General features: G+C 44.9%; 1 protein-coding gene across 1 annotated transcript; it reads right to left on the reverse strand.

Annotated features, from left to right (window-relative positions):
• Window positions 1-272: 272 nt before the first annotated feature.
• Window positions 273-5,830, reverse strand: LOC138481043 (syntaxin-3-like). The gene has a single exon (XM_069612909.1). It carries the CDS (start codon window positions 5,547-5,549, stop codon window positions 4,650-4,652), a length of 900 nt encoding a protein of 299 aa, XP_069469010.1. The 5' UTR covers window positions 5,550-5,830; the 3' UTR covers window positions 273-4,649.
• Between the last annotated feature and the right edge of the window lie 18,660 nt (window positions 5,831-24,490).

Genomic DNA, 24,490 nt, shown 5'->3' on the forward strand with positions numbered 1-24,490 from the left:
GTGTTGTGGGGTATCACTGGAGCCGCTCGCTGCCGCGGCTTTGAAGAACATGGTGGAGGCAATAGCAGGTGGCTCGACTACACCTTTCATTCTTCCAAGATTAAGGAAAGGAGTATCACTGAGTTAGCACCTGTTACATAATGTAATGTTCTACAAAATGTTACCTGTTGCTGTGGTTTGCAGTGCTATATGAAAACACATGTTTATATACTTGAAGGTGGCAGGTACGTTACTGGAAACATGTTGAAAAACAGACAGACATTGAGGCATGATAGGTAAACAAATGTTGCTTTACTGTATGTCATAAAATGACCTTTTTAACACAACAATGAACCAGAAAATTAGCCTTGTTTTGGCCAATCAGTTAAAGGATCCACATAATATCTAGTCACCAGAGCAGGTGCTTCAAACACTACTATAAATACAGACAAACTGCCTTAACATCTCAAAGGCAGTGCAATGTCAGACAGCAACACACAGTCACTAGGTTTGTTATTTACATATTAAAGCATAGTGGAAATAATTCATGAAAACGAGTCACACAATAAGTAACTGTTCCAAGCAACGCAAAAAGTGCCAAATAACTTAACAGTGACTCTAACCCGAGTCCAAATACCTCTGTGTGTGTGCAAGTAGGCGCCTAGACAGGCTTTGAGGCTTTTTACTAAGTATTCTAAGAAGCAGAAGCCCCACTCGACACTTTGAACTAAATTCTAGAGTTGGAGCTATTGTCCATTCATAAGTAGATTCCCACTGCCCACATGGCAGCATTGCCTACCGCCCATGAATCCGTTACCGACCCACGACAATTAGGGGTGTCACGGTATTCGTTTTATGACGGTACGATAACCTTCTTGCCAAATGACGGTATATCATGGTTATCGCGGTATAGCAGGTGGAGTTAACTAATCTTAACAAATATTTTCTAAAAGGTCATAAATTGACAAATGTATCATCACAAACAAAACCAGGCACCCAGGGCCAGAATTGGGCTTTTCAACAAACTTTCCACTGAAATGCCTTGCTTCCACCAAACACAAACACACGTGTGGAGAGGAGTGGGTGGGGTGGAGGCCTGCTGCAACTGGCAAACCAAACTGAATAGCTTTTCTTAAGTGGTCATTTAGGCTTTTTGCTCCCCCACTGGCTACTGGTGAAGATGAACATGTTGCCATCTTGATAACCTGCATGCCACAGCTCAATGGAGGGTGGTGGTAGTATACGCTTGTGCGCATACACACACACACACACACACACTCTCTCTTTACGTTACAGCCTTTAGTTTACTTGCAGGCCAAAAGGTGTTCAGTAATCACTGACATGTTACCCTTTGGTATGGCAGCAGGGAATACCCACAGAGATGAGTGAATTTTGCAGTGTGACTTATTATATGTAAATTCAATGATAGAACCTGCGAAAATCCCCATTGCGATATGTTTAGAGAACATTATCCATTATAAATATATAAACCCCAAAGCCGCCACCCCAAAGTAAACCCTGTTCCTTCTTGGCACTGTATCTATTCTTCCTATTGCTAACATATTGATTTTGTGTAAGGCACGTGTGGTTTATGGAATGGCATTAAAAACTGCTCCAACTGAAACTACTTGGCAGATGGCACATCCAACAGTGCAAAACCAAGACTGCCCAGCAATTGCTTACTGCAGCCTTTCCAAATCAGGTTGAAAAGCACACTTAACGGTATGAACGGTATAACGGTATAAACAATGTGACGGTTATTATTGTTCAATTAAGTGGTTCACTGTATTTTTAACGGTATACCGTTATACCGTTACATCCCTACGCGACATGGTGCGTGCAGGCAAGGGGCACTACGCCTTTGTCCTGGCATCAAGAAACCCCAGCCAGTTGCAGTGCGTTTCTGTTTGCATACACCCTTACTCAGAAAGCGTATCAAGGGCTAGCTTTGGCTTCAGGGCAGGCTGCTTGCTTGCTATGCATTCTGGGCTGAGCTGTTCCCTAAACGGGGCAGGGCTCTGCAGATGTGTGCTTTCCCAATAAAGGAGGCAGAAAGTACGTCATATTTTGACATATAAGTATTCTGCTTGGTATACAATCTGTCTCCTAGGCACCCTACATAAATGTATTTTGTTGTTTTGTTTAAAACGACCAGGCTGTCATATGGCTGCTGCGAGCACTTTCAAACACTTCCATATGCTGCAATCCCACACGAAGGCAAGGCTCTGAGAGGTAACATTACCTGTCAAAATCCTGACATTGCCCTGGCCCTTCTTCACATTGGCCTGCAGTGCACGAGGCTCAGAAATCAGCACTCTCATTTCTCTGTGTATGTACTTTCCGCGTGTGTGTGTGCGCGCGCGCGCTCCCCGACTATTCAGAATGGGTTTGTGTTTCGAGTTTGGAGAGTTGGGGCCTACTCACAGAAGCATTTTATAGTGGAGCAATCCCATAGGAAAACGATCTGTGAATCGGGCCCATGATGGTGTGACCACCTAGAGCAAATGGACCCACTAATTATTCTCTACTAGTTTGATGTCAAACCATTGCAGCGCAAATTAGTTATTTAAAGTGCTTCTGTTAGCCCTTTATAGATGTGTCCATGTCCAGGAATAGCCACTAAAAAGCTCACAAAATATAGGCCCCGAAAGTCAAAAGATGCCATAGATGTCCCAGTGTTTAACCTATGACTTCCAGCAGCAGAGCATCAGAGGGACGACCACCTTCTTATCACCATACACTCCTGCACTCCCTGTGCCCAGAAAGGTTCTCAGAGTCTGAATAGACGACTTTCTCTTTTGTGTTGTTGTTGAACATTGAAAGCATAAGCTAGGAGGATTCCACCTGGCTCCATACCCAACAACGGACTGCTATTGTCTGTCATGCATGTCTTTTTCAACCGACATTCTAAGGCCGAATGTATTTTGACTTCCAAAAAGTAGAAATATACGGATTCCTGTCCCAAAAACTTAACTGTAGCTCTGTTTCCATACCAATGTGAGGGCACGTCAAAGGAATGTATGGCTCCCCATCCTGCCCACTTTCAGGGCTCTATAATCAAGTGGAGACATCATGCTGCCTGGTACTGCTCGTGTGGCATCTGTGGTGCTATAGAACGATGGTGACTGGGGCTACCTGCAGTACCTACAGGAATGACCAGTGCTGCCAGTTGCTTGGAGACCACCGCTGCTTCCAGGTAGATCCAGGGCTCCGGCAGCACCAACACTTTAAGAGCTTGGAGGAGAGATAGCCATCGGGGCATCGGGAATGATACTGGAATGGGGCGGTGGGTGCCATGAGAGTCCAGGATGGTCTTATATTCTAAAGGGACCCCATGTTTTCCACTGCTCACATAGTCAGAGCGCGAGCAGCAGCCCAGTGAGGAAGGACAGGTGAGAGCCGTAAGGGAATGATCGACATAGTCACACAGAACATAGCATCTAAAATGGGTGCAATAAAGGGGCATGGGGTGATATCTCAGTGTTCCGAATGTACTTCGGGAACAGGGAAATACCAACACATGCTGGAAAGATACACAAACAAGTTATGTGTGCACACAGTTACTGACGGGGTACCCTGACGTGTGAAAGTGTCCACCGTCGTTCACGGCTTGCCATGACGAAGTTGTTCAGCCTTCATAACGTCTCACCATAGAAATACACAAAATGCATACATCAACCCAACATAGCGTTTTCAACTTCAAGAAGGAGGCTAAAACCACACTCACTGCCTGTCCACTGTTTGTGATGCCCAACTTCAACGTCGTCCCACTACAGAATTACTAATACAAGTTGTGAATAGATAATAGTCTGTCTTTCTCTATTATTCTCTGTGCTCGGCACACCTCTCCTCTAGCAGGCCCCAGAGGCATGTACAATAGCCTGAGCGTGACCTGAAAGGACATACAATAGAAACCTTCCCTGCGCCCCGGGCCAGATCTACAAGTAAAGGGCAACCTGCGGTATTCGAGATCCATTCAACAATGGCCTTTATAGTTTTCATGTAAACGCTCCCCCAGTAAATACTCACACGCCCAAGTGCATTGAAATGTAGCATTTTTTGCGGCACAAATACCGTCAAGACATCCACTGCTGTTGGGCACTCAGAAGGACGTAATAATACACGTTGAGGCTTCAGAAACAGGTAAATACACTACATACATGTGATGGGTGAAGCGCAGTTAATGTTGGAGGAATGCAACTGTGAGGGGCAGAGTTTGTTCGCTCGTCTACATGGCTAAGGCTACTGTAGAAGTGGCGCTAATCCAGGCCAGGGCTACACACTGTCCATTGGGGACAATTAATCCCAGTCTTTTAGCGTAAACCATCGTGGAGCGTTAACACCCCACAGTAAAGGTACTTAGAAACGTAACACTTCTTTTTTTTTGCATCAAATGAGTGACCCTTTCAAACAAAAAAAAATATCAGAATTATCGTTCAAAGTCCATTGCAGTGCAACATATTATGTCAGACCGAGCATAATATCAGGACTGCAGGAGCAGCAGCACGGGAGAGGCCGGCGCACTGCAGGCCACACAGGCCCACACCAGTCCTCCCCAATGGCAAAAGGTTACACGCAACTTATCATGTGGTAACACTGTTCTGAATGCGCGGCGGCGGGTCACTCCAGGTGTCAATGTGGTTACAAATCCACGCTCGTCTCGCACGGTCTCAGCGCACAGCGGCCCCCGCCGCGCAAGACATGCACGTGCAGCACGCACACAGTCCTAACACGGCCGCCAGGGCGGCGGATAAGCGAGACTGGCGCTCGTACTTCAGCGCCTTCTTGACCTCCTCGTTGGACTGGGAGATGTAGTCCAGCGACTGCAGCACGTTCAGCTCGATGCTGTTGATGACGTCGTTCTGCTCCAGCACCAGGACGTCGAGGTGCAGGAAGAGGGAGTGCAGCTCTGTGATCTGGGCCTCCAGGTCCAGCAGCTGCCTGTGGCGCTCCTGGGCCATGGCCAGGTGCTGCTTGGCCTTCAGGACCTCCAGGTCCTTGCCCACTATCTGAGGGCCCATGGGGCTGTCCACCAGCCTGTTGATTTCATCCTCTTGAAGGTCCAAGCCGGCTAGCTCGGTCTGCCTCTTGATCTGTTCCTTCAGCCTTCCAATGTACTTTGTCTCCTCCACGTAGTGCTGGGAGATGATGTCCCTGTATCGGTTGGTCAAGACGGCAAACTGGCTTTGGCGAATGCGGTACTCCGCCATCCAGTTGGTGTGGTCCTGCGCCATGGCCGCCTTCATGCCGCTCAGGCGCGCCTGGACCTGAGTGGCGTCCGCGGTGAAAGTGCTTTTCAGGGCGTTGAGCTGTTTCTTTCCTTCACAGATGCCGGTTTCGGTGGTGCTGCACAGAACCTCCCCCTGTTTCTTTTCCACGCTCTCCGAAAGCTCGGCCAGCTTTTTCAGAGCCAAGGAGAGCTCAGACACGTCTTGGAAAAACCTTTCAATGGAAGAGGCCGTGGGTTCACTTTCCTGATAGGCGGGGTTGTCATAGGCAAGGTTCTCGTTGAAATCTATGATTTCGTCCGAGTTTACTCTCTCCTTGAGCTCTTCCAACCGGTCCTTCATCTTCAGCTGCAGCTGCGAGACACATCTGCCTCAGGAGGGCACCCAGCAGAAAGGGCACTTGGGCGCCGGGAAGACGGTGAAGATTTCTGATCTGCAGCCGTTTTGCGTCAGCCGCAGCTTCCCTCCCGGAGCGGGCAAATATTGACAAAGGCAACGCGTTTACACACTGTTAACTGCGCGGGTCACATGGCCCAACTATACAGGCTGGGCGACATTTGCATGCCAGAGTGGGAGGTGCGCCGAGCTGAAATGGATACGCTGGAGGCACGGAAAAGAATGCCATTGCCCATTTCAGGACGCCCGAGAGCCAAGCTGGCCAAATGACATCCGTATGAACGAATGTGTTACGAAACTAACTGCACCGGTTCCTTTTATGAGTCACACACACCTAGGGAATGACGATTGAGAGCACGGACTGTACTGTGCCGGGCTAGCAAATATCCAATAGCAACCTGGGGTTATTTTCTCAACAGGCATCAACTATAACGAAATCCAATTTCTAACATTTTCATGGGGGCACACAAACACCCTGCATGCTTCACAGGGGGAAAGAGATTTTGAACACTGAGAGGACTAGGGCAACCAACTGTCGTTGGGAAGAACACCTGTAAATTTCCATGTTGCTCCACGAACATGGATGACAGCGGTTTAAGAACATAAATAACTAGCTATTTGGTAGCATACTACCGAGTACCGTGTCGCTCATTTTACACTTGTTGCTATTAATGTTAATGGTGGCGTGAGGTAGGCAGAGGATGCCTAGAAGATGGAAGCAGGTGGAAACTGTGTTTTCTAGTGGCACATGTTTGAAACCAGACACCCATGTTGACAAATACTGCCAAAGGTGTGTGTGTCTATGCTGCTGGGCTAGCAAAGACCAAAATGAGGTAGGACGCTTAAGGACAAGGGAACGAGAGTCCAATACAGATGTGTGAACGATAGAGTGAGCGTGCAGAAATGGAACATTTGTATGATGCATTTCTAATTTTTATTTTTATTTGTAGAGCATGACGGGCCAAAAGGCATCTGGGCGCATAACTTGAAGAAACAGGGTTACAAATGACATACATAGTACATGTATAGGTATAGCAAAAATGCATAAGAGCAGATACAATCAACATCAGTATACACAGATAATATAGAAGAAAATATCTAAATATATTGAGTTAAGAGCCATAGTTTGGTTTGCTCTTGAAGGATTGGAAGGAAGGTTCGGCTCTGATAGCGTTAGGGAGGGTATTCCAGAGTTTAGAGGCCAAGACCGGGAAACTCACGCCACCAGCTTTTTGAAGCTTGAATCTCGGTGGGGAAAGACTGTGGGCTTGGGCAGCTCTCATGGTCCGAGTGGAGGTGTGCAGAGAGAATCGGTTGGCTAAGTAAATAGGGGCCTGGTTGGACAGGCACTTGTGAGTTAGTGCAAGTGTTTGTTTAAGGCTAATTTCCCAAACCTAGTGAGTCCCCCAACAGCCTTGCTGGATTTTTGGGGTTTGTTTTTTTCTCCTGCTAAGAGTGAGACTCTTTTCTTCCCGCTCTTAGGCATGATTTGAGTGTCTTTGACTCTGTGTGTGCTTATGGGCTATGGGGTTCTCTTTCTACTCTATAGGGTATCATCTATTTTAGTATGTGTGTGTTACACAGTACCCTCAGTGCAGTAACACAGGGGTGCCATAGTGACCCCCAAACATAGACTCCATACCCTGGCACTGACTACTGTCTCCCAGGGCATGTAAAGTCATCATTGACTTTACTAGTCCTAAATTGTGAACAGAACCAGTACAAACCATCATATTGTGGAAGTATCGGAAGGGGTTAATTATATTGCCCCTGGGTCTGTTTTCAAGGGGGCACTGTTCAGTCCCCCCCTTTCCGAGTCTCTGGCTGGTGGCAGTGGTTACCATGCAAAATATTCCACCAGAATATTCTTTATGGGACTTTCCCATTGATTTTAAACGCACCACTTTTTGGTGTAATGTTAAAGATACCGCTGGTTTATTTATTTAATATTAAAACCCCGGTTGGGTCTTTTTTGCCAGAACTCTTTTCTAGAATGGCGTTTGTGTCTGTCTCTGTAACTCTGACCAAGGTCGAGCCCTTTGTTCCACTATTTTGGTGGGCTTCTCCACAGAAGCCCTCCAAATAGTGCCACTCTGTCTGGGTTCCACAGGAGGGGTGGAGGGGGAAATTGGCACCCTGGACTGCGTTGCCTCGGCAACCAAAGTCGTACTCTACTCTGATTGGCCCAGTGGTGAACCGCCCAGCTCTGTGTGATTGACAGCCAGGCTGATTAATGGGGGGTTTTCTGCATAAAAGCAGGGCCTTTGGGACTGGAACTTCAGAAGGAGGAAGATGAGCCATCTGCAACGACGACACCACCGGTGAAGCCCTGCTGCAACTACCTCACCACTTTCCCGAGGACAAGAGAAGATCTTCTGCTGGACGAGTCTTCTTCCTCTGAGCTCGTGGGACCAACCAGTTCGCCCTTTTCGCCTTCCAAAGACGTCTCTTGGTCGAATCACCCGTGCCAAGCACCCCGGCGACCGGATAGCCAAGCTTCACCACTTTGACCGCGAATAAAAGGAACGCTCCTTTTATTGACAAACTTCGCGGCTGGTTTCATCCCTGTGCAGTGTAACGACTCCACATTTCCTCCTCGACGAGATCCTCTCTTCCCCTGGTCGAAACAATGAACTGCAACCACTGCCAGGAACAACTGCCAACGCTGAAGCTTCCTCTCTGTTTAAGGTACTGTGTCCTGCCTGGCCTCCCTTTCTTTGGTTTGCCCAAGGTGACCCTTAAATCCTTGGCTTGCCAACTGGGTTGGCCCCAGACCTCCTAACTTCACCTTCTTGAATAGCCCCAACCTCTTTTGAACATTCTGCCAAGACTTTTAGTGCATTTTTAAACCATGTGATCCTGGGCACATTTCGCTTTGCTCCCTTTTAAGTGGGCCTGGCCTATGAACTTTGGCTCTACAGTCTATACTGCCTTTATTCCCTTGCTGAGAACTCCTAAAAGTGTTGTGTCCTCTTTTATTTCTATGCTCTGCCTTTTTCTCTCCCTTTAACTGAACTATTGGAGCGCCATCAGGTTATGCGCTCACATCTGTTTAACAAATCGTGGTGTTTTAATTCTGACTTGTCTAATAGTTATTAGAGTGAGCTGCAGAGTGAGGTTGCAGACTGTGGCAGACCCTGACCCTGAGTCTTTCTGCAGTGACTATCTTTTTCCCAGCATTCCTGAACTTTACCTGAGCCTTCAAATACTCACTCCAGCCGCGGAGCGGCCTCGGAATGAGCTGCAGAGTGAGGTTGCAGACTGTGGCAGACCCTGACCCTGAGTCTTTCTGCAGTGACTATCTTTTTCCCAGCATTCCTGAACTTTACCTGAGCATTCAAATACTCACTCCAGCCGCGGAGCGGCTGCGGAGTGAGCTGCAGAGTGAGGTTGCAGACTGTGGCAGACCCTGACCCTGAGTCTTTCTGCAGTGACTATCTTTTTCCCAGCATTCCTGAACTTAACCTGAGCCTTCAAATACTCACTCCAGCCGCGGAGCGGCCGCGGAGTGAGCTGCAGAGTGAGGTTGCAGACTGTGGCAGACCCTGACCCTGAGTCTTTCTGCAGTGACTATTTTTTTCCCAGCATTCCTGAACTTTACCTGAGCCTTCAAATACTCACTCCAGCCGCGGAGCGGCCGCGGAGTGAGCTGCAGAGTGAGGTTGCAGACTGTGGCAGACCGTGGTACGACCGCGGTCGCCAACAAAAGAACTGTCATCATGGACTCACAGTATCGCGAAACCGATGGTATGGTCTTCACATCAGAACATTCGAAAGAAGAAACACAAACAGTAAAGGAAGGAGCAGGAACGAACTTGCAGCCAACATCGTTACCATCACCCCCACGAAGTGGGCTGCAAGAGGATACAGGTACGACGCCCCTTTCCTTCCCCTCAGTGGAAGCCATAGACGATGCAAAATGTTTCCGCGGGCCTGCTTTCCTTCTACCCCCTTCCCTTTCTCTTTTACCTTCTTCTTACCCAATCCTTCCTCTCCCTTCCTTTCCGTCCCCTCTTTCCCATCCCACCTGCCCGCTTGTTGGCTCAGAGGCTGAAGTCCCTCGAAGGGTACTTCGACCGCCGAAGGAAACTCCGGCAAGAAAAACGATCATCAGGAGACGGGGCAAAAAGCCACAGGCTCCCAAGCGGGTGCCGAAACGGACTATTTCTTCAGACCAGCCTGAGCTCGCAACGGACTTTCACCCGAAAACCGCAAGGCTCTCAACGATCATCCATAATGAATCCATCTCTGAGGCTGAAACGGACCCTGCGGCAGTACCGCTAACGGGGCCACTGAGTGAGCCTCGCCAAACAGAGATCCGGTCCACATCTCTTTCTGAGGCGGCTGATTCGATTCCCCAGTCTGTGAGCAGCGACCTCACTGGGGAGGGACCACAGTCCACACCTGAGCGGCCCGACCACGAAAACGCAGCCGGATGTGTGTTAACCTCAGAGAAACAGGCTGGATCTACCGAGCAGGTCGAAAACTCTTCAGTAAGGGATACACAGATGATCATAATTATTGAAGGTGTGGCACTTCACCACACAAGTTCCATTAAAGATGCTCAAGATGAACCGACACGCGCCACGAAGGATCAAACAAAAACCACCTGTGCGGCTCAAGTACACTACGTGCTATTGTCAGAGGACAGGGGGAGCATCACAGAGAAGGTTCCTATAACACCAATTGCCTCAAACGGAAACAACGGAGAGCAAAAGAAACGCAGAAGTCTCTGCCGTAACCCAGCTGTATACGATTCAGTCCTCTGCAAACACAAAGACAACATCGAATCTGCGGTCGAACCCGGTACCTCTAGAGAAAACCTAACCGCTTCCGAAGTCGCTGGTACGCATACGACAAAGTCACCTAAAAAAAACCAAGGAAAGCAACATGAGGATCATTACAACTCACTCCCAACGTTGACCACAAAAACTCTTCGACACAACCATAACAAGGTGAGAAGAAGACTGACCTCTAGACATAGGGTCCCCCCAAAAAAGAAAATGGGCCCTAAAACTGGTCCCCCCAAGCCCGTCACAGTGGCAGCCCTGAACGATTTCTTTAGGAAAAAGACGGAGAGTTTTTCAAGTTTCCAGAAGGAGCTGTCAGACGGCGAAATTTTGGAGAGTTTGGGTGAGACAGAGGCAAAGCTATCATCCTTGGGTTGTCTCGCAGTCAAACCTAATACATCTTTGGAACGCTCAAAGACCACCGCGCTCACGACAAAGGCAATCGTTGCACCGCCACTCAAATGGCACTATTCAAACAAACCTACTCCGACGATCGAAAACGTCCAACCTCAGGAAGAGACAAGTGAAAAGAACAATCAAGAACTGTCCCTTGTCGAACCAAGAACCGAAACTGACTACATTGCAGCTGGGGACTTGAAACAAAAGCCCAGTTCCAGTCCGCATGAAATTATTTCCGAACCATGCATTCGTGCTTTAGAATCTCGAAACGAAGAACTGAGAAGGGGAAAGAGTCCCGGGTCTCAAGAACTCTCGGTGCGATCGTCAACGACACGAAACATCGCGCAATTTAACGATTCTGGCCAAATTACTTCTCAGAAAGACACTGGAAACAAATCGCCAAAAACTTTACCGCTGATCCACACTCCGATCCCATTGCGGAAACTTAGCGGTCCCCAACAGCTTTCTCCGCTAAATCCTGCTCAGCACAAGCTGGAACTAACAACTATAACGTCCACAGTATCGATTGCAATGGCCCCATTTACCAAGTTGTATGAAAACATCAACGACACGCTGCGTGACCAGGTGTCAATGCTGGCCCTAATGCAAGCAAAATTACATTACTTGGAAGGTTACATTATGGGGGCGCAAGGACCAGATATCAACGGAAAAAAGAGCAGGATAAGGCCGGGTGAACCTAGCCCCAGTGACCAACAGACAGAATCACGATCACCAAACGATGAGCGTTTAACCCGACGGTCGCAACAAAACAACGTTGCACTGATCGCCCTACCTGACACCATTCAGGAGGATACTAAACCGTCACTGCAACAGGACGAAAACCTTGACATCCATATTAGCAACCAAGGGACTGAACCCCTAGATGCCATTATTGCTATACTGGAGGAGGAAGAAGATCACCCACAGTCAACTGATCTCGAGACCAGAGAAGGGGCGAAGAAACAAGTAACTAACCCCTTCTCTTACATAAAGAACGCTAAAGAAGCACAAAGACCAAAAAAAGGCCTAGCTGCAAATCCTAAGAATTTTACATATGGCATATTTACCCAACAAAAATTGATTCTTAAGCGAAACACCAAGTGGAATGAGAACAACCCAAAAGAAACATCGGGCCCTCAAGCCCAGCCGAGGCAGACGAAGGTTGCTGTCAGGAAAAAGGGGCCACTTACAAAACCTACGGAGGCAGCAAGCCCACATCAAAAACAAGTGAGAGATAAACGAAACCACAGCTCAAAAAGATAACGCTCCCCTCCTTGTCGTAGAGGAGCAATCAGACTGGAGCATACTGACAGTGGACGAGACCGGGTATGAAAACAACCCAAAGAAACAATCAAAGAGAAAAGCAACTAAAGGGATCCTAGATTCCCCCAAAAATGAACCGCCATACAAAGTTCAAATACATGAACTCTCTGTCTCGCCGACAAAATCCCTTGAGACAACACAAAGACGTCAAAAAGTGGACTATGTGGACACCGTAAACCCAAAACCACGAGCTCCCGAGGAAAAGAGACCAGAGCTAGAGCGAGGGGTAAGCTCAAATATATGGAAGAGGAATGCCCACGTGCACTCACCTGCCCTCTCTCGGACTCAGGGAGGAAAAGAAAATCAGAAAATGACTTCAAAGTCGCGCAACGAAACAGGGAAAAAACCCACGGATTCATATTTAGAATACATCTTCGAGGTGAACAAGAAGAGACAAGAAGAGACCAGATCGGAGCAAGATCGCAATCGGAAAAAAGAATCAAAGCCAATCGTTAGTGCTCACACGCTAAGATTGAAAAACATCAATTCAAAGAAGAACGACTTGACGATGAACAGAACCACCATCATCAAAATTCTAACCCAAATTCCAAGCCTGAAACACTTTGGAAATAAAGACCTTTGGATGGTGGAACCAAGTACGTCTGGCAGAACAGACTACTCCTATATACACCTCAATTCCGAAGCCATCAAGCTCCATCTAATGAGAGAATCCGGTAACCTGGCGTTAGCGGGCTTTGAACTAGCAGAAATTAGGCGACCGAGCAAGCAAGAGGATGCAACAAAAAGAACTGAAAGAGGCCCAAGTAACCAAATGGATACTCCAAAGACGACAAAGAACAACCACACTCGTTATATCAGCAGGATGCCCCATGCTGGTCCTTCGAAGACCACAAAATTAACAAACAGATCAGGAACCTCTAACCCGAATCAGGGGGAATGAGAAAGACCTGAGAAAACTCCCTTGTCTGACCGTAATCGAGAGCAGAACTCTGTCCGGAACAAAAAGTTACAGCAAACTTTTCAAAACGATCGAATTTCAAGCAACCACGGAACACCAGGAACAAACATAACTAAACTGTGGACGTGGCATAAAGCTGATTCCAATGCCAGGAGGCATAAGCATTAGCAACGACTTCCAGAAAAGAAGACTCATCTTCAGATCTGTCAGGATAAGGAAAATCCGAAGTCAACATCCGAGCTGAACCTACTAAAACTAGGCTGCTGGAATACGAGGGGCTTTACACACCTCACAAAGAAAACTGACGTCAACCTGGGCAAATTTGACGTTCTGTGCTTACAGGAAACCTGGCTGACCAACAAACCCCAGCTGGACGGGTATGAAATAATTTTCACTAGCGCGAAGAAAGGGGAAACTGGACGACCTTCAGCCGTACTGATAACTGCGATTAGAGCAGGAGCGGGCATGGAGATAACTGAAGTCTTCCCGACACCGTACTGGATCCAGGCCGTGCTACTCAAGAGAAAACACTGTCCTACAGATTTAAAAAATAGTCCAGTACTCCTAATAAACGTGTACTGGAATCCTGAGACAATAACGAATGAAGACTTCACGATCGAACTCCAGAACGCCATGGAAAAAGCCCAGAAAACTAGAATCGCCCACAGCACAATCATAAGTGGTGACTTCAACGCCATATGTGATGGGATCGGAAACCGTACTAATTAAAAATCTCCAGCACGGGAGAGGGGGAAACTCCTGGACAAGATAATGTCTGACAGGGACATGTACAATCTGCACTGGCAGCATTTAGAAGCAAACCTGTCGATCCCGTCATGGCAAAGATGCGATCAAAATGGGACGATAGACCACATATTCGTTTCTAGAGATATTCTGCCAGAGATCCACTCCTTCGCTATTAGACCGACAACCTTCAGTGACCATAATCTCTTAATTGTAGAAGGATGGGCATCTGGAATGCAAACGACTGCGTGTCCACTTCCGCTCGAGACAGCGGAGAAAGGAAAGCGAGTAAAGATCTCCGAAAAAGGATTGTTAGAATTAGAAGCTCAATACACACGTTTAAGACACAAGAGCACGACAAATGCAAAAAAGAGCGGGATCGATCTGGATTATACACCTCTACTAACCAGATACCTTATGGCAACAGCTAAAACACCCACCCAAAAGAAAGACCACCCACATTCCTACAGCAAAGATCTGGTGGAGAAAAGGAAGGAGCACAGAAGGTTAAAAAGACTATACCAAAAAGTACCATCCTCTGAAAACTTGGCAATTTGGACAAAGGCAGTGGGCGACTATAGAAGCTGGCTGCTACACTACCGCCATAAACTGTACCTGAACGACTCACAACACATGCTGTCCGCTATCTGTGGAAACAAGCCAAAGGAATTCTGGAACCTGATCAAGGGAGCACAAAGCAACATCAACGACAAGATCCAAAACAACGTGGGTGAGGCCCGATGGATTAACCACTTCTCAAACTTATTTGCTCCAATCATGGATGAAAAAACAGATAAACCTCAAAGTAAAGAATGTCACAAATCCGAAACTCCGTGGAACATCCCCAACGACAAAGAGTCTATTTTAAACAAACTCAAGAAACTGAACAACTCAAGGGCCCCGGGTCCCGATGGTATCAACAACCTGGAACTCAAAAAACATCCTGAGCTATGGGCCAACATCATGAGTAAGCTTTTTTCAAATTGCAATCAGACCAAAGAAATCCCACCTACCTGGAAAAAAGCAAACATCGTGCCTATTTTTAAAAGAGGTGCAACCGACGACCCAAACCAGTACAGGCCCATTGCCCTTCTAGATGTCATGGGGAAAGTTTTTGCGTCCCTTGTATTGGACGCCTTTCAAAACTGGTCACGTACAGCAAACACAATGGACCCTTTTCAGAACGGCTTCATCAGAAACTCTGGAACAACCACCAACATCTTGCTCATGAGTGCCTTGAAAGCAAAAGTTCTACAAGGCGGCCAAACGATCTACGTTGCTTTTATTGACCTGGTACAAGCCTTCGACCAGGTCAATAGGCAGCGCCTCTGGGCAAAATTGGAAGCTAAAGGATGTCCGGACTCAATCCTAAACCCAATAAAGGCCTTACACGAAGAGACCTCCATCAGAGTCCGCCTTAGTGCGGATGGCCGCCTGTCTGAAGAGATAGGCACAGCAAGAGGAGTCAAGCAAGGCTGCCCTCTAGCGCCTTCTTCATATAACTCCTATATTGCAGATTATGAGGAATCAACGCACACGATCAGGCACTTTCCACCTTCGCTGGGCGGAGAGAAGATCGATCGCTTACTGTACGCCGATGACATCATCCTGATGGTTTTGACACCCATAGGCCTCCAACGCCAACTGGATAACCTGGTCTCTTACTTGTCAGAAAACAACCTTCGACTCAATAAAGAAAAGACAAAAGTGCTAATCCTGGGCAAACTCTCTAACAAGAAACAAAAACCCTCTTGGCATTGCGATGGTAAGACCTTAGAAATAGTCCAGGCCTTCAAATACCTTGGAATCACCATCAGCAACGACAGGGACGAAAAAACCATGCAAGAAACCCTGTGGCTAAAATTAAAAAATCTCACAGCTCAAGCAAAGGCTGTGGACAAGAAATACGGACGTTTCTCGATCATTCCCGTCTTGAGATTCTTCAAGTTAAAAGTGGTTCCTGCCTTGATATATGGCATGGACGCAATGCCATTGACTCCGAACACCATATGGGAGAAATTTGAAAGTTTCTTCTGGCGAAGTGTCCTAGGCCTTGCGGCATCCACTCCAATTGCGTTAATAAGGAGAGAACTCTGCTTATCATCATTGCTGGCAACAAAAATGAGAGCCAGTCTGATGTTATATCGTAAAGTCATCAACAATCCCGAAGCACGAGTGTTGGACCTCATACGAAAAGAAATCGTCAACAAAAACAATCGGATGCTTGCAAAATGGGAACTAACAAACCTAACGATTCTGAAAGAACTGGACCTGACGGTCGAGACTCTACTCCAAAACCCTAACAGAGTATCGAAAAAACTGTACGAAGCAGATTGGATCCATACGCAAGAAGTTGCATATACATACTCCCTGACAACTAACCTGTCATCTGTCCCGATGAAGCTCAACGCAGTGCGAGGTTATCTCCACAGATTTCCAAACAAGAGCCTCAGCCGGATGTTTCTGAGATTCAAATTAAACCAAATAAAAACCAATGAGATCTTACTAATTCGTAACCAAGTGCGATCGAACATCTGTCGTTTCTGCAACATAGAGGAAAACATAGAAACTACAAAGCACTTGATAATGGACTGCCCAAGCCTGGCAACGGAAAGATCTCGATTTCTCATGGACCCGCTGAAGCACTACTCAACCTTAGATGCGGTAAACCTGTGGGCATTACTGACTAATGGAAACAACAAGCGATGCGTCTTAGGAGTTACCCTGTTCCTCAAATCTTTGAATCTACAGTAGAAGAAACCCATTCTTTGACAATGACCTGGAAATTAATAACTATCTAACTACCGGAAGGCTCTTCCCGTGGCACAAGCTGAACTGGAGGATCAATACGCTATAAACAAAAGTCCGAAATAAACTAAATCAAAGTAAATCAAGGACGTTTTAAGGAAGTTTGTAGACAGGAGTCTACAAATGTACTGTACTGTCATTTTTGTAAAAAATGTTATACAATTAAATCAAAAAAAAAAAAAGAAAAAGTTATTAAGGGAGGTGTGTATACTTTACCTGACTGTGTTTTAATTTGCTTTTGATTGAGAGTGCTAGTACATTGCTTAAAATGTGTTTTAAATAAATAATTATATACTTTTTATACAAAGCTCTGGTCAGTGTTTGTTTGCTCTACTGTGTTTTTAGCCCTATTGTGTATACTCTATATACTGCCCTACTCTTCTTGAGAGAAGTCTGACTGCTCAGCCACAGCTACCAGGTAAATCTGGGTGGCGCATACTGCTACCAATTGGGTTTACTGCTTACTCCTGCAGTCTTAATCTTTTTGCAGTGTTCCCGAAGGGAACTTCACAGGATTCTGCCTAACAGTGTTTTCAAGGCAATTCTTTGCTTAACAGAGAGCCATTGTAAATTGTGTCTGTAGTTGGAGATGTGCTGGTTTCTAGGTATGTTCAATGCTGCTCTAATAGCATTATTCTGAATGGCTTGCAATTTATTGAGGTTGGATTGACTAGTCCCTAGGTAAAGAGCACTGCAGTGATCTATCTTAGCTATGACTAGTGTTCTAGCCAGGATGGTGCAATTGGGAGTAGTCAAGAAGGGTCTACAGGCAGTAATCAGTTTGCATGTATATGCAGAAGATGAGCTCACCGCATTCGTTTGTTTGCACAACCATAGTGTGGAATCAAGGTAGATTCCTAGCGTTTTGGTGTCCTTAGAGACCTTAAATACACTGCCATCAATTACGAACGACTTGAATGACGGGTCAAGTTTGTTAAGACGTTGATGCGAGCCCAGGATAAGGAGTTCCGTCTTGCATTGAGGCAAAGCTTGTGTTGCGCCATCCATGCCTGAATCACCATGTAGATGTCATTCAGGGATTTAGTGCCCACTGCATGATCCCCCATGATGGGGATGAGTATCTTGGTGTCATTGGCACAGTTGGTGTATGAGACACCCAGATAGTCAAGGATATCAAATAAGGGTTTGGTGAACACATTATAGTGTGTTGGTGACACACATGAGCCTTGGGGCACACTGCAGTGAATAGGAGCAGGCTCAGCAGATGCTGATGGAGTGGCAGAGTCTGAGAAATGGGCCGCTGATGTAAGGTGCTGGCAAAGGATTTGGTGGGTGACCAAATCAAAGGCCGCTGAGAGAACTAGTAATAATAGCAATGTTAATTTCCCATTGTCTTTCAACACCTCAATCTGCGTTTTTAGATCAATGAGGGCAGTTTCCGTCTCGTGTCGAGGCCGGAAACCTAATTGCCTTAAGCCAAGGAGGTTGTTAGTTTCGAGGTAGCCCTGGATCTGAAGGTAGGCAGCTCGGTCCAGTATTTTAAGCAAGAATGGGACGGTGGTGATGGGCCTATAATTGGTTGGTAGGCTAGGATCAAGGGAAGGTTTTTTAAGCAGCGGGATGGCCGAGGCATCCTTAGGTTATCCGGGACTGTGCATGATTTGAAAGATGAATTTATAAAGGCGGTGATGAATGGGGCTAGGTTGTGGGATGCCTCTTTGATAATAGAGGCTGGGCATGACTCGCCTTGACAGTTGGTAGGTTTAATTTTAATAATGATGCATTCAACTTCGGAGATAGTGATTGGTGAAAAGCTTAAGGGTTTAATAGTAGGAATGGACTGAATGTTAGGACTCAATATGATATTAAGACTCTAGGCTGTTTGAAGACAAGTTTGTTTGGTTTAAATTTTAGTTTGGATGGTAGCAATTTTGTTCAGGAGGGCTTTCTGTATGTTTGCACACCATTTCCTGTCTTTAGTGCAGGAATCAGGGGGAGTAGCAGGCGATTCAAGTTCCTTCAGGATCTTGAACAATTCTTTGGTGTTGGAGTCAGCCTGCGTAATACGTTTGTTGAAAGTATCTTTTTTGGCTTGGAAGATGGCCTCTTTGTAGTTGATGGACACTATTATAAGGCAGTCCTTGTGGGCATCGGATGGATGGCCTTTCCATGCGCGTCAGAAAGGATGCAAATGTGTAGAAGGAATGAGTAATGTCTGTATTTCAGTCATGAATGTGTGCCAGACTAAGAATTGTGTCAAAAATAAAAATCATAATTGCACTCCGTTGTGCGTGTGACTGGGGGTACACAGTATGCAAATGATGAAAGGATGCATATGTGCCAAGGTGTACAAATAAAGAGTAAAACGGCAAAAGATGTAAGTGACCCACTTTGCGCTAACACAAGAATGATCAGGTTATGCAGCAATTAGCAGAACCTTATGAGAGTACAGCGAAACATGGCAAAGTGGGTGTGTGCAGAGGACGCCGAGAAAACACAAAGGGCCTGATTCACAGAAGCCTTTTTATAATGGTGCAAACCCATTGAAAAATGCTCTGTGAATCAGGCCCCTAGTAGGTAAATGGACATCTGCAAAATACCTGCTGCTGAATACAGTTCTAAGGCACATAGGACATTGAGAAGATAGCCCTAAATGAAACCAATTACAGTGGCGGCCATTCCCGTGTAAAGAGAGAGTGTGGTCCCATAACAGCGAACGTTGAAGCCAACGCTCAGGAGCTGAAATTCATAGGAAGTAATGTCATGTGATCAAACATGCTATGGTAATGATGCCGAGGAATGGGCCACAGTCGGAAGAAATTTACAAATGAGGATCAGATAGTGAGCGTAGCCGAAATTGGCGGAGGTGGGAATCGAGGGCTGCAGGGAAAATTCCTTTTGTGCAGAACGAAAACACAACACTTGCAGCGCAGAGTACTGGATAAGGACGGCCTTCGGATGGCAGAACACTGCGCTGGCAGATTTCCTGTGGAATTCTGAAGTGCAAGGGTGCCTTTAACAGAAATGCAAAACACAGAAATACACTTGCACACCAGTATTCATATAGCAATTCTATGTAAATATTCTAATTCATAGGGTGTGTTTTAGTAGGATTCAAGGTGCAGGGGAGAAGGACTCGGCCTTGGTGTCTGGGCCGGAATAAAATAGAGAACAAAAAAAAATTCAAATTATGGAAAACTGCGTCCCCTGCACACTTTCTAGATGGCATAAAGCCTAGTTGAGTTAAACAAAGTTTTGAAAATCTCTAGTGATTCAAAATTTTGACAACAGTTCATAAAGAAATTCAATAGATCATTTTGCTTTTTGACAATACAAGGGTCTACTCCTTTTTATTGATTTTTTCTGTGATGGCCCAACGCGTTTTGAGATTCATATTCTCTTCATCAGGGGCTTACATTTTCAACATAACTTTCACAAGCATCTATAAAGAACATATATAGAAAGGAAATTACATGAGTGTCATGCTAAATTCAAAAGAATGTTTTTATGACATTTTTCATTCAAATAAAAGTTTTTTATCCAAATTCAGTTCTTTTTCCCTTTTAAAAAAAAACACAAGTAAATTTTTAGCAAGAATAGTCAAGAGATAGACAACAAGTCCCTAGTGTCCTTGGATGTCTGATGATACTGAACTGTGAAATAATTTTGGTAATAGACACTTATTGGTATCGGGAAGAAGTTTTAGTATGGGCAGGGTTGTGCTAAAAAATGGCGGTTTAAACACACTGTGTGAAAAGTAACATAATACTCAAATTAGATGTGGTGTTTTTAGCAACTGCCTAATCTATGACCATTGTGGATATACATGATGTAAGCATTCTGGGAGAAACTCACCCCTCTTCTAAAGGTCTGAAGAAGTGGCTCTATTACAGGTGAGGGAAAGGGGTTCCCAAGTAGTTTCTTTACTGAAGTGACATCTGTACCGAATATTAGCTGATTCTTGTCTCCTAGGGGAGAATGTGCATATTAGAATCTGAGGAACTGGTTAAGAACATGGGCATAAGGAGGCAAGCCCTGTATAGACTTACCAATTAGGAGTATCGAAATGGTCCGGTAGCGGAGATGCAGTCCGGAAGCGCTGCTTTCCTCAAAAAGCATAACTTAACTCCAGCACATCTTGAAGATCCGAGTACAGAAGCTACAACCAACACTCAACCACGTCCTTTTTTAGAAAACGCAAAACAAGAATGAGACAGAAGAAAACTACGTCAGAAAAAGAAATAGATAAACACCTTGTCATTAATATCTCATCCAAACAATTAACAACTGCACAAATTGAAACATTAAATTTGGGAATTTCCTTCATACTTACCAACTCAACCTCTTTTTTTGAGGAGGAAGTCAATTTGTTCAAATTAATAAGGAAGATGGAGCTGAAGGTATTCTTTGATAACATTGAGGATAACCTACAACACAAGGAGACACCAAGATATTTGGAGATGAAAAATAAGAGTACCTTCCACCCTCAGGTGAACCACCCACTTATAAATCTGTTCAAACAGAAAACTACGAAGGATTTAAAACGCCTTAAATATGTTCCCTCGAACAAGTGTAACATTAGGAAACATCAACTCAAGATCATAAAGCAGTTGGCAGAGTACAACACCCTCACTCAAACAAGCGGACAAAGGAGGTGCCCTTGTTCTAATGGACACCTCACTCTATGAAAAGGGATGTTTGAAACTCTTGGAAGATGCCCGTACCTATAAACCACTCGACAATGACCCAGGACTGGGGATTATATCAATCATCCAAACAACAGTAGATAAAGCAGAGACCATGAACTGGATATCAGAGAAAACAGCAGAATATCTAATCCAGAAACATCCAGTCACCCCAGTTTTTTACGGACTGCCAAAAATTCATAAAAATGCCAATGATCCACCCTTCCGTCCAATTGTTGCAGGAACGGACTGTATTTTTCAACCTCTCGCCATCTACCTGGACACTGACCTCCAACCATTAGTTTAATCCATCGAAACATATCTTAAGGATACCACCCACTTTTTGAGAATCTTACATTCATTACAACTTCCCGGGGAGAATCTAATACTCTTTACAATGGACGCGAACAGCCTATACACCTTCATCCCGCACTCGGAAGGCATTGAAGCTATGGAATGGCTCCTATTGTCACACAGAGAAGTAAACATCTAAAAAGTTTTCGCTTTGGAACTGCTACATATCATTTTGTACAATAACTACTTTAGATACAATGGACAATACTACCTTCAAACATCCGGTACCTCTATGGGGTCCTCAGTGGCCCCATCCTATGCAAACATCTTCATGTATCACTACGAGAAAACATTTGTACTAGACAACCCCACTTGGAAAAACAAAATTGAGATTTGGTTGAGATATATTGATGATATATTTGGTATTTGGAAACGCACAGAGACAGAACTCTTGAATTTTTGGTACTACCTGAACACCTGTAACCCAAGAATAGGGTTCACAATAGAAATTGGCAAACCCTCGGTGAATTTCCTGGATGTCACAGTGGAATATACTGGCACAAATCTTAAAACAAAAATCTTCCGAAAACCTACAGATGTCAACAGCTGCCTACACCATGCGAGTCACCATCCGAAACACTTGAAAGACAATCTACTCTATAGCCAGCTCTTACGGGTCAAAAGGATAACCTCTGAGACTAATACATAACAGGATGAATATGACATCATGAGAAAAAGATTTCTAGATAGAGGATTTCCACCAGAAACAATCAACAAAGCTATCACTCGGACTGAGGCTCAGGATAGAAACACTCTCCTACAAGGTCATCAAAAGACGGAAAATAGAAATCTAATACATACGCTTAGATATTCAAGCCAGAGTTTCCAAATAAAAAGAATAATCTACAAAAATTGGGAACTAATCAAATCCGATGAAACTCTTTCCATCTATTTCCAGATCCACCAATGATGGCATATAAACGTGGAAAAAAGTTCAGAGATCAACTAATAAGAGCTGAAAGAGTGAAACCGACATCACAGAGGAAATTAAGCAAACCAAAAGCTGGCACCTTTGCCTGTCTACACTGTCCACACTGTAACAATCTGATCAAAGGTGACCATATCCGCCATCCACAGACAGGCAAAAAGATCTTTCTAAAGAACTTTGCAACATGTGACACAAAAAATGTTATCTATGCAATACACTGCCCCTGTGGCAAATATTATGTTGGAAAGACAAACAGGAGAACCAAAGATAGATGGACGGAACACAAATCCTGTATCAGGACAAAAAACACTAATTCACCGGTCTTCAGACACTTTCAAGATATGAGACATAACGTCTCCCAAATGAGATTAGCAATACTGGAAGTTATACGCCCATTCAGCCGGGGAGGTAACTTACCCAAACTGCTAGCACAAATGGAATTGTTTTGGATAAACAAACTTGATGCGATGACCCCTTTGGGTCTAAATGAAGAATATTACTTAGGACCGTTCCTGTAGACATACATCTAAGAGTCATAAGGGCCATTTCCTAATTCCTGTTAGTTTCCTTTATGTTTTTATGATCGAAAATAGTTAGTAATCTAAACCATATGTTGGTAGTTGGATACTATTACCAAAAATCTAGACAAGATTGTACACCCGGCGATTATGGGTTAGATGACTAACATTTTACTTTGCTACTAAAGTATGCCTTGTATTTCATGCTTTTATTATACATTATGCTGGTTAGATACTGTTTTTGATTCCACATATATTATGAAATTTGAAAAAGAATGTACACCCAACTGTTATGGGGCAGATAATGATTATTCTATTATGTTGTTAAAATACGCTTTGCACTCCATGCCTTTAACATATATAGCAACGCTATTGCTCTATAGCTACCTCGAACATCAGAAGCCGACCTTAATTGCAAAAATGTCCATCCTTGCATTAAGCCAAGTTAGACCATAATACCCTCTTCTTCACTAACAGGCGCTCTTTTTTTCTTACAAATATATCTATTCCCGGTTTTTCTAAAAAATCGAATTTTTGAAATAAATATCCGCCTTTTACTTTAAATCCTAAGATACATCATATTACAACCTCAGTATGCCAAGGTCCGCATTTTTACGCACAGTAACCACGTTGTAATTTTGTACGGCACTTATGGTGGCGCAGCCATTTACTTGTACAAATATCAACCCTATCGCCTCAGAAACTACAATTTTTCCATCACTCTACATTTTGTATTACTTTCCGTCACTATGACGCCGCGCGTGCAACCGCGAGTGACGTCATCAACTTTGGCGCCACGCACGCATGCGCGATTCACATCGCGCATGTGCGAGTGACGTCATGCAGACCACTTTTACATATATAAACACCCTCGCGGTAGATGCGGTCGGAAAGCAGAGCTTCCGGACCGCATCTCCGCTACCAGACCATTTCGATACTCCTAATTGGTAAGTCTATACAGGGGTTACATCCTTATGCCCATGTTCTTAACCAGTTCCTCAGATTCTAATATGCACATTCTCCCCTAGGAGACAAGAATCAGCTAATATTCGGTACAGATGTCACTTCAGTAAAGCAACTACTTGGGAACCCCTTTCCCTCACCTGTAATAGAGCCACTTCTTCAGACCTTTAGAAGAGGGGTGAGTTTCTCCCAGAATGCTTACATCATGTATATCCACAATGGTCATAGATTAGGCAGTTGCTAAAAACACCACATCTAATTTGAGTATTATGTTACTGGTCACACAGTGAGTTTAAACCGCCATTTTATAGCACAACCCTGCCCATACTAAAACTTCTTCCCGATACCAATAAGTGTCTATTACCAAAATTATTTCACAGTTCAGTATCATCAGACATCCAAGGACACTAGGGACGTGTTGTCTATCTCTTGACTATTCTTGCTAAAAATTTACTTGTGTTTTTTTTGAAAAGGGAAAAAGAACTGAATTTGGAT

The sequence above is a fragment of the Ambystoma mexicanum genome, chromosome 5p (genome assembly GCF_040938575.1).
Source record: "Ambystoma mexicanum isolate Mex_15411 chromosome 5p, UKY_AmexF1_1, whole genome shotgun sequence".
NCBI lineage: Eukaryota > Metazoa > Chordata > Amphibia > Caudata > Ambystomatidae > Ambystoma > Ambystoma mexicanum.

Excerpts from the sequence above, each read along its gene's own strand:
- LOC138481043 (XM_069612909.1), bottom strand. The coding sequence starts at position 5,549 with ATGAAGGACCGGTTGGAAGAGCTCAAGGAGAGAGTAAACTCGGACGAA.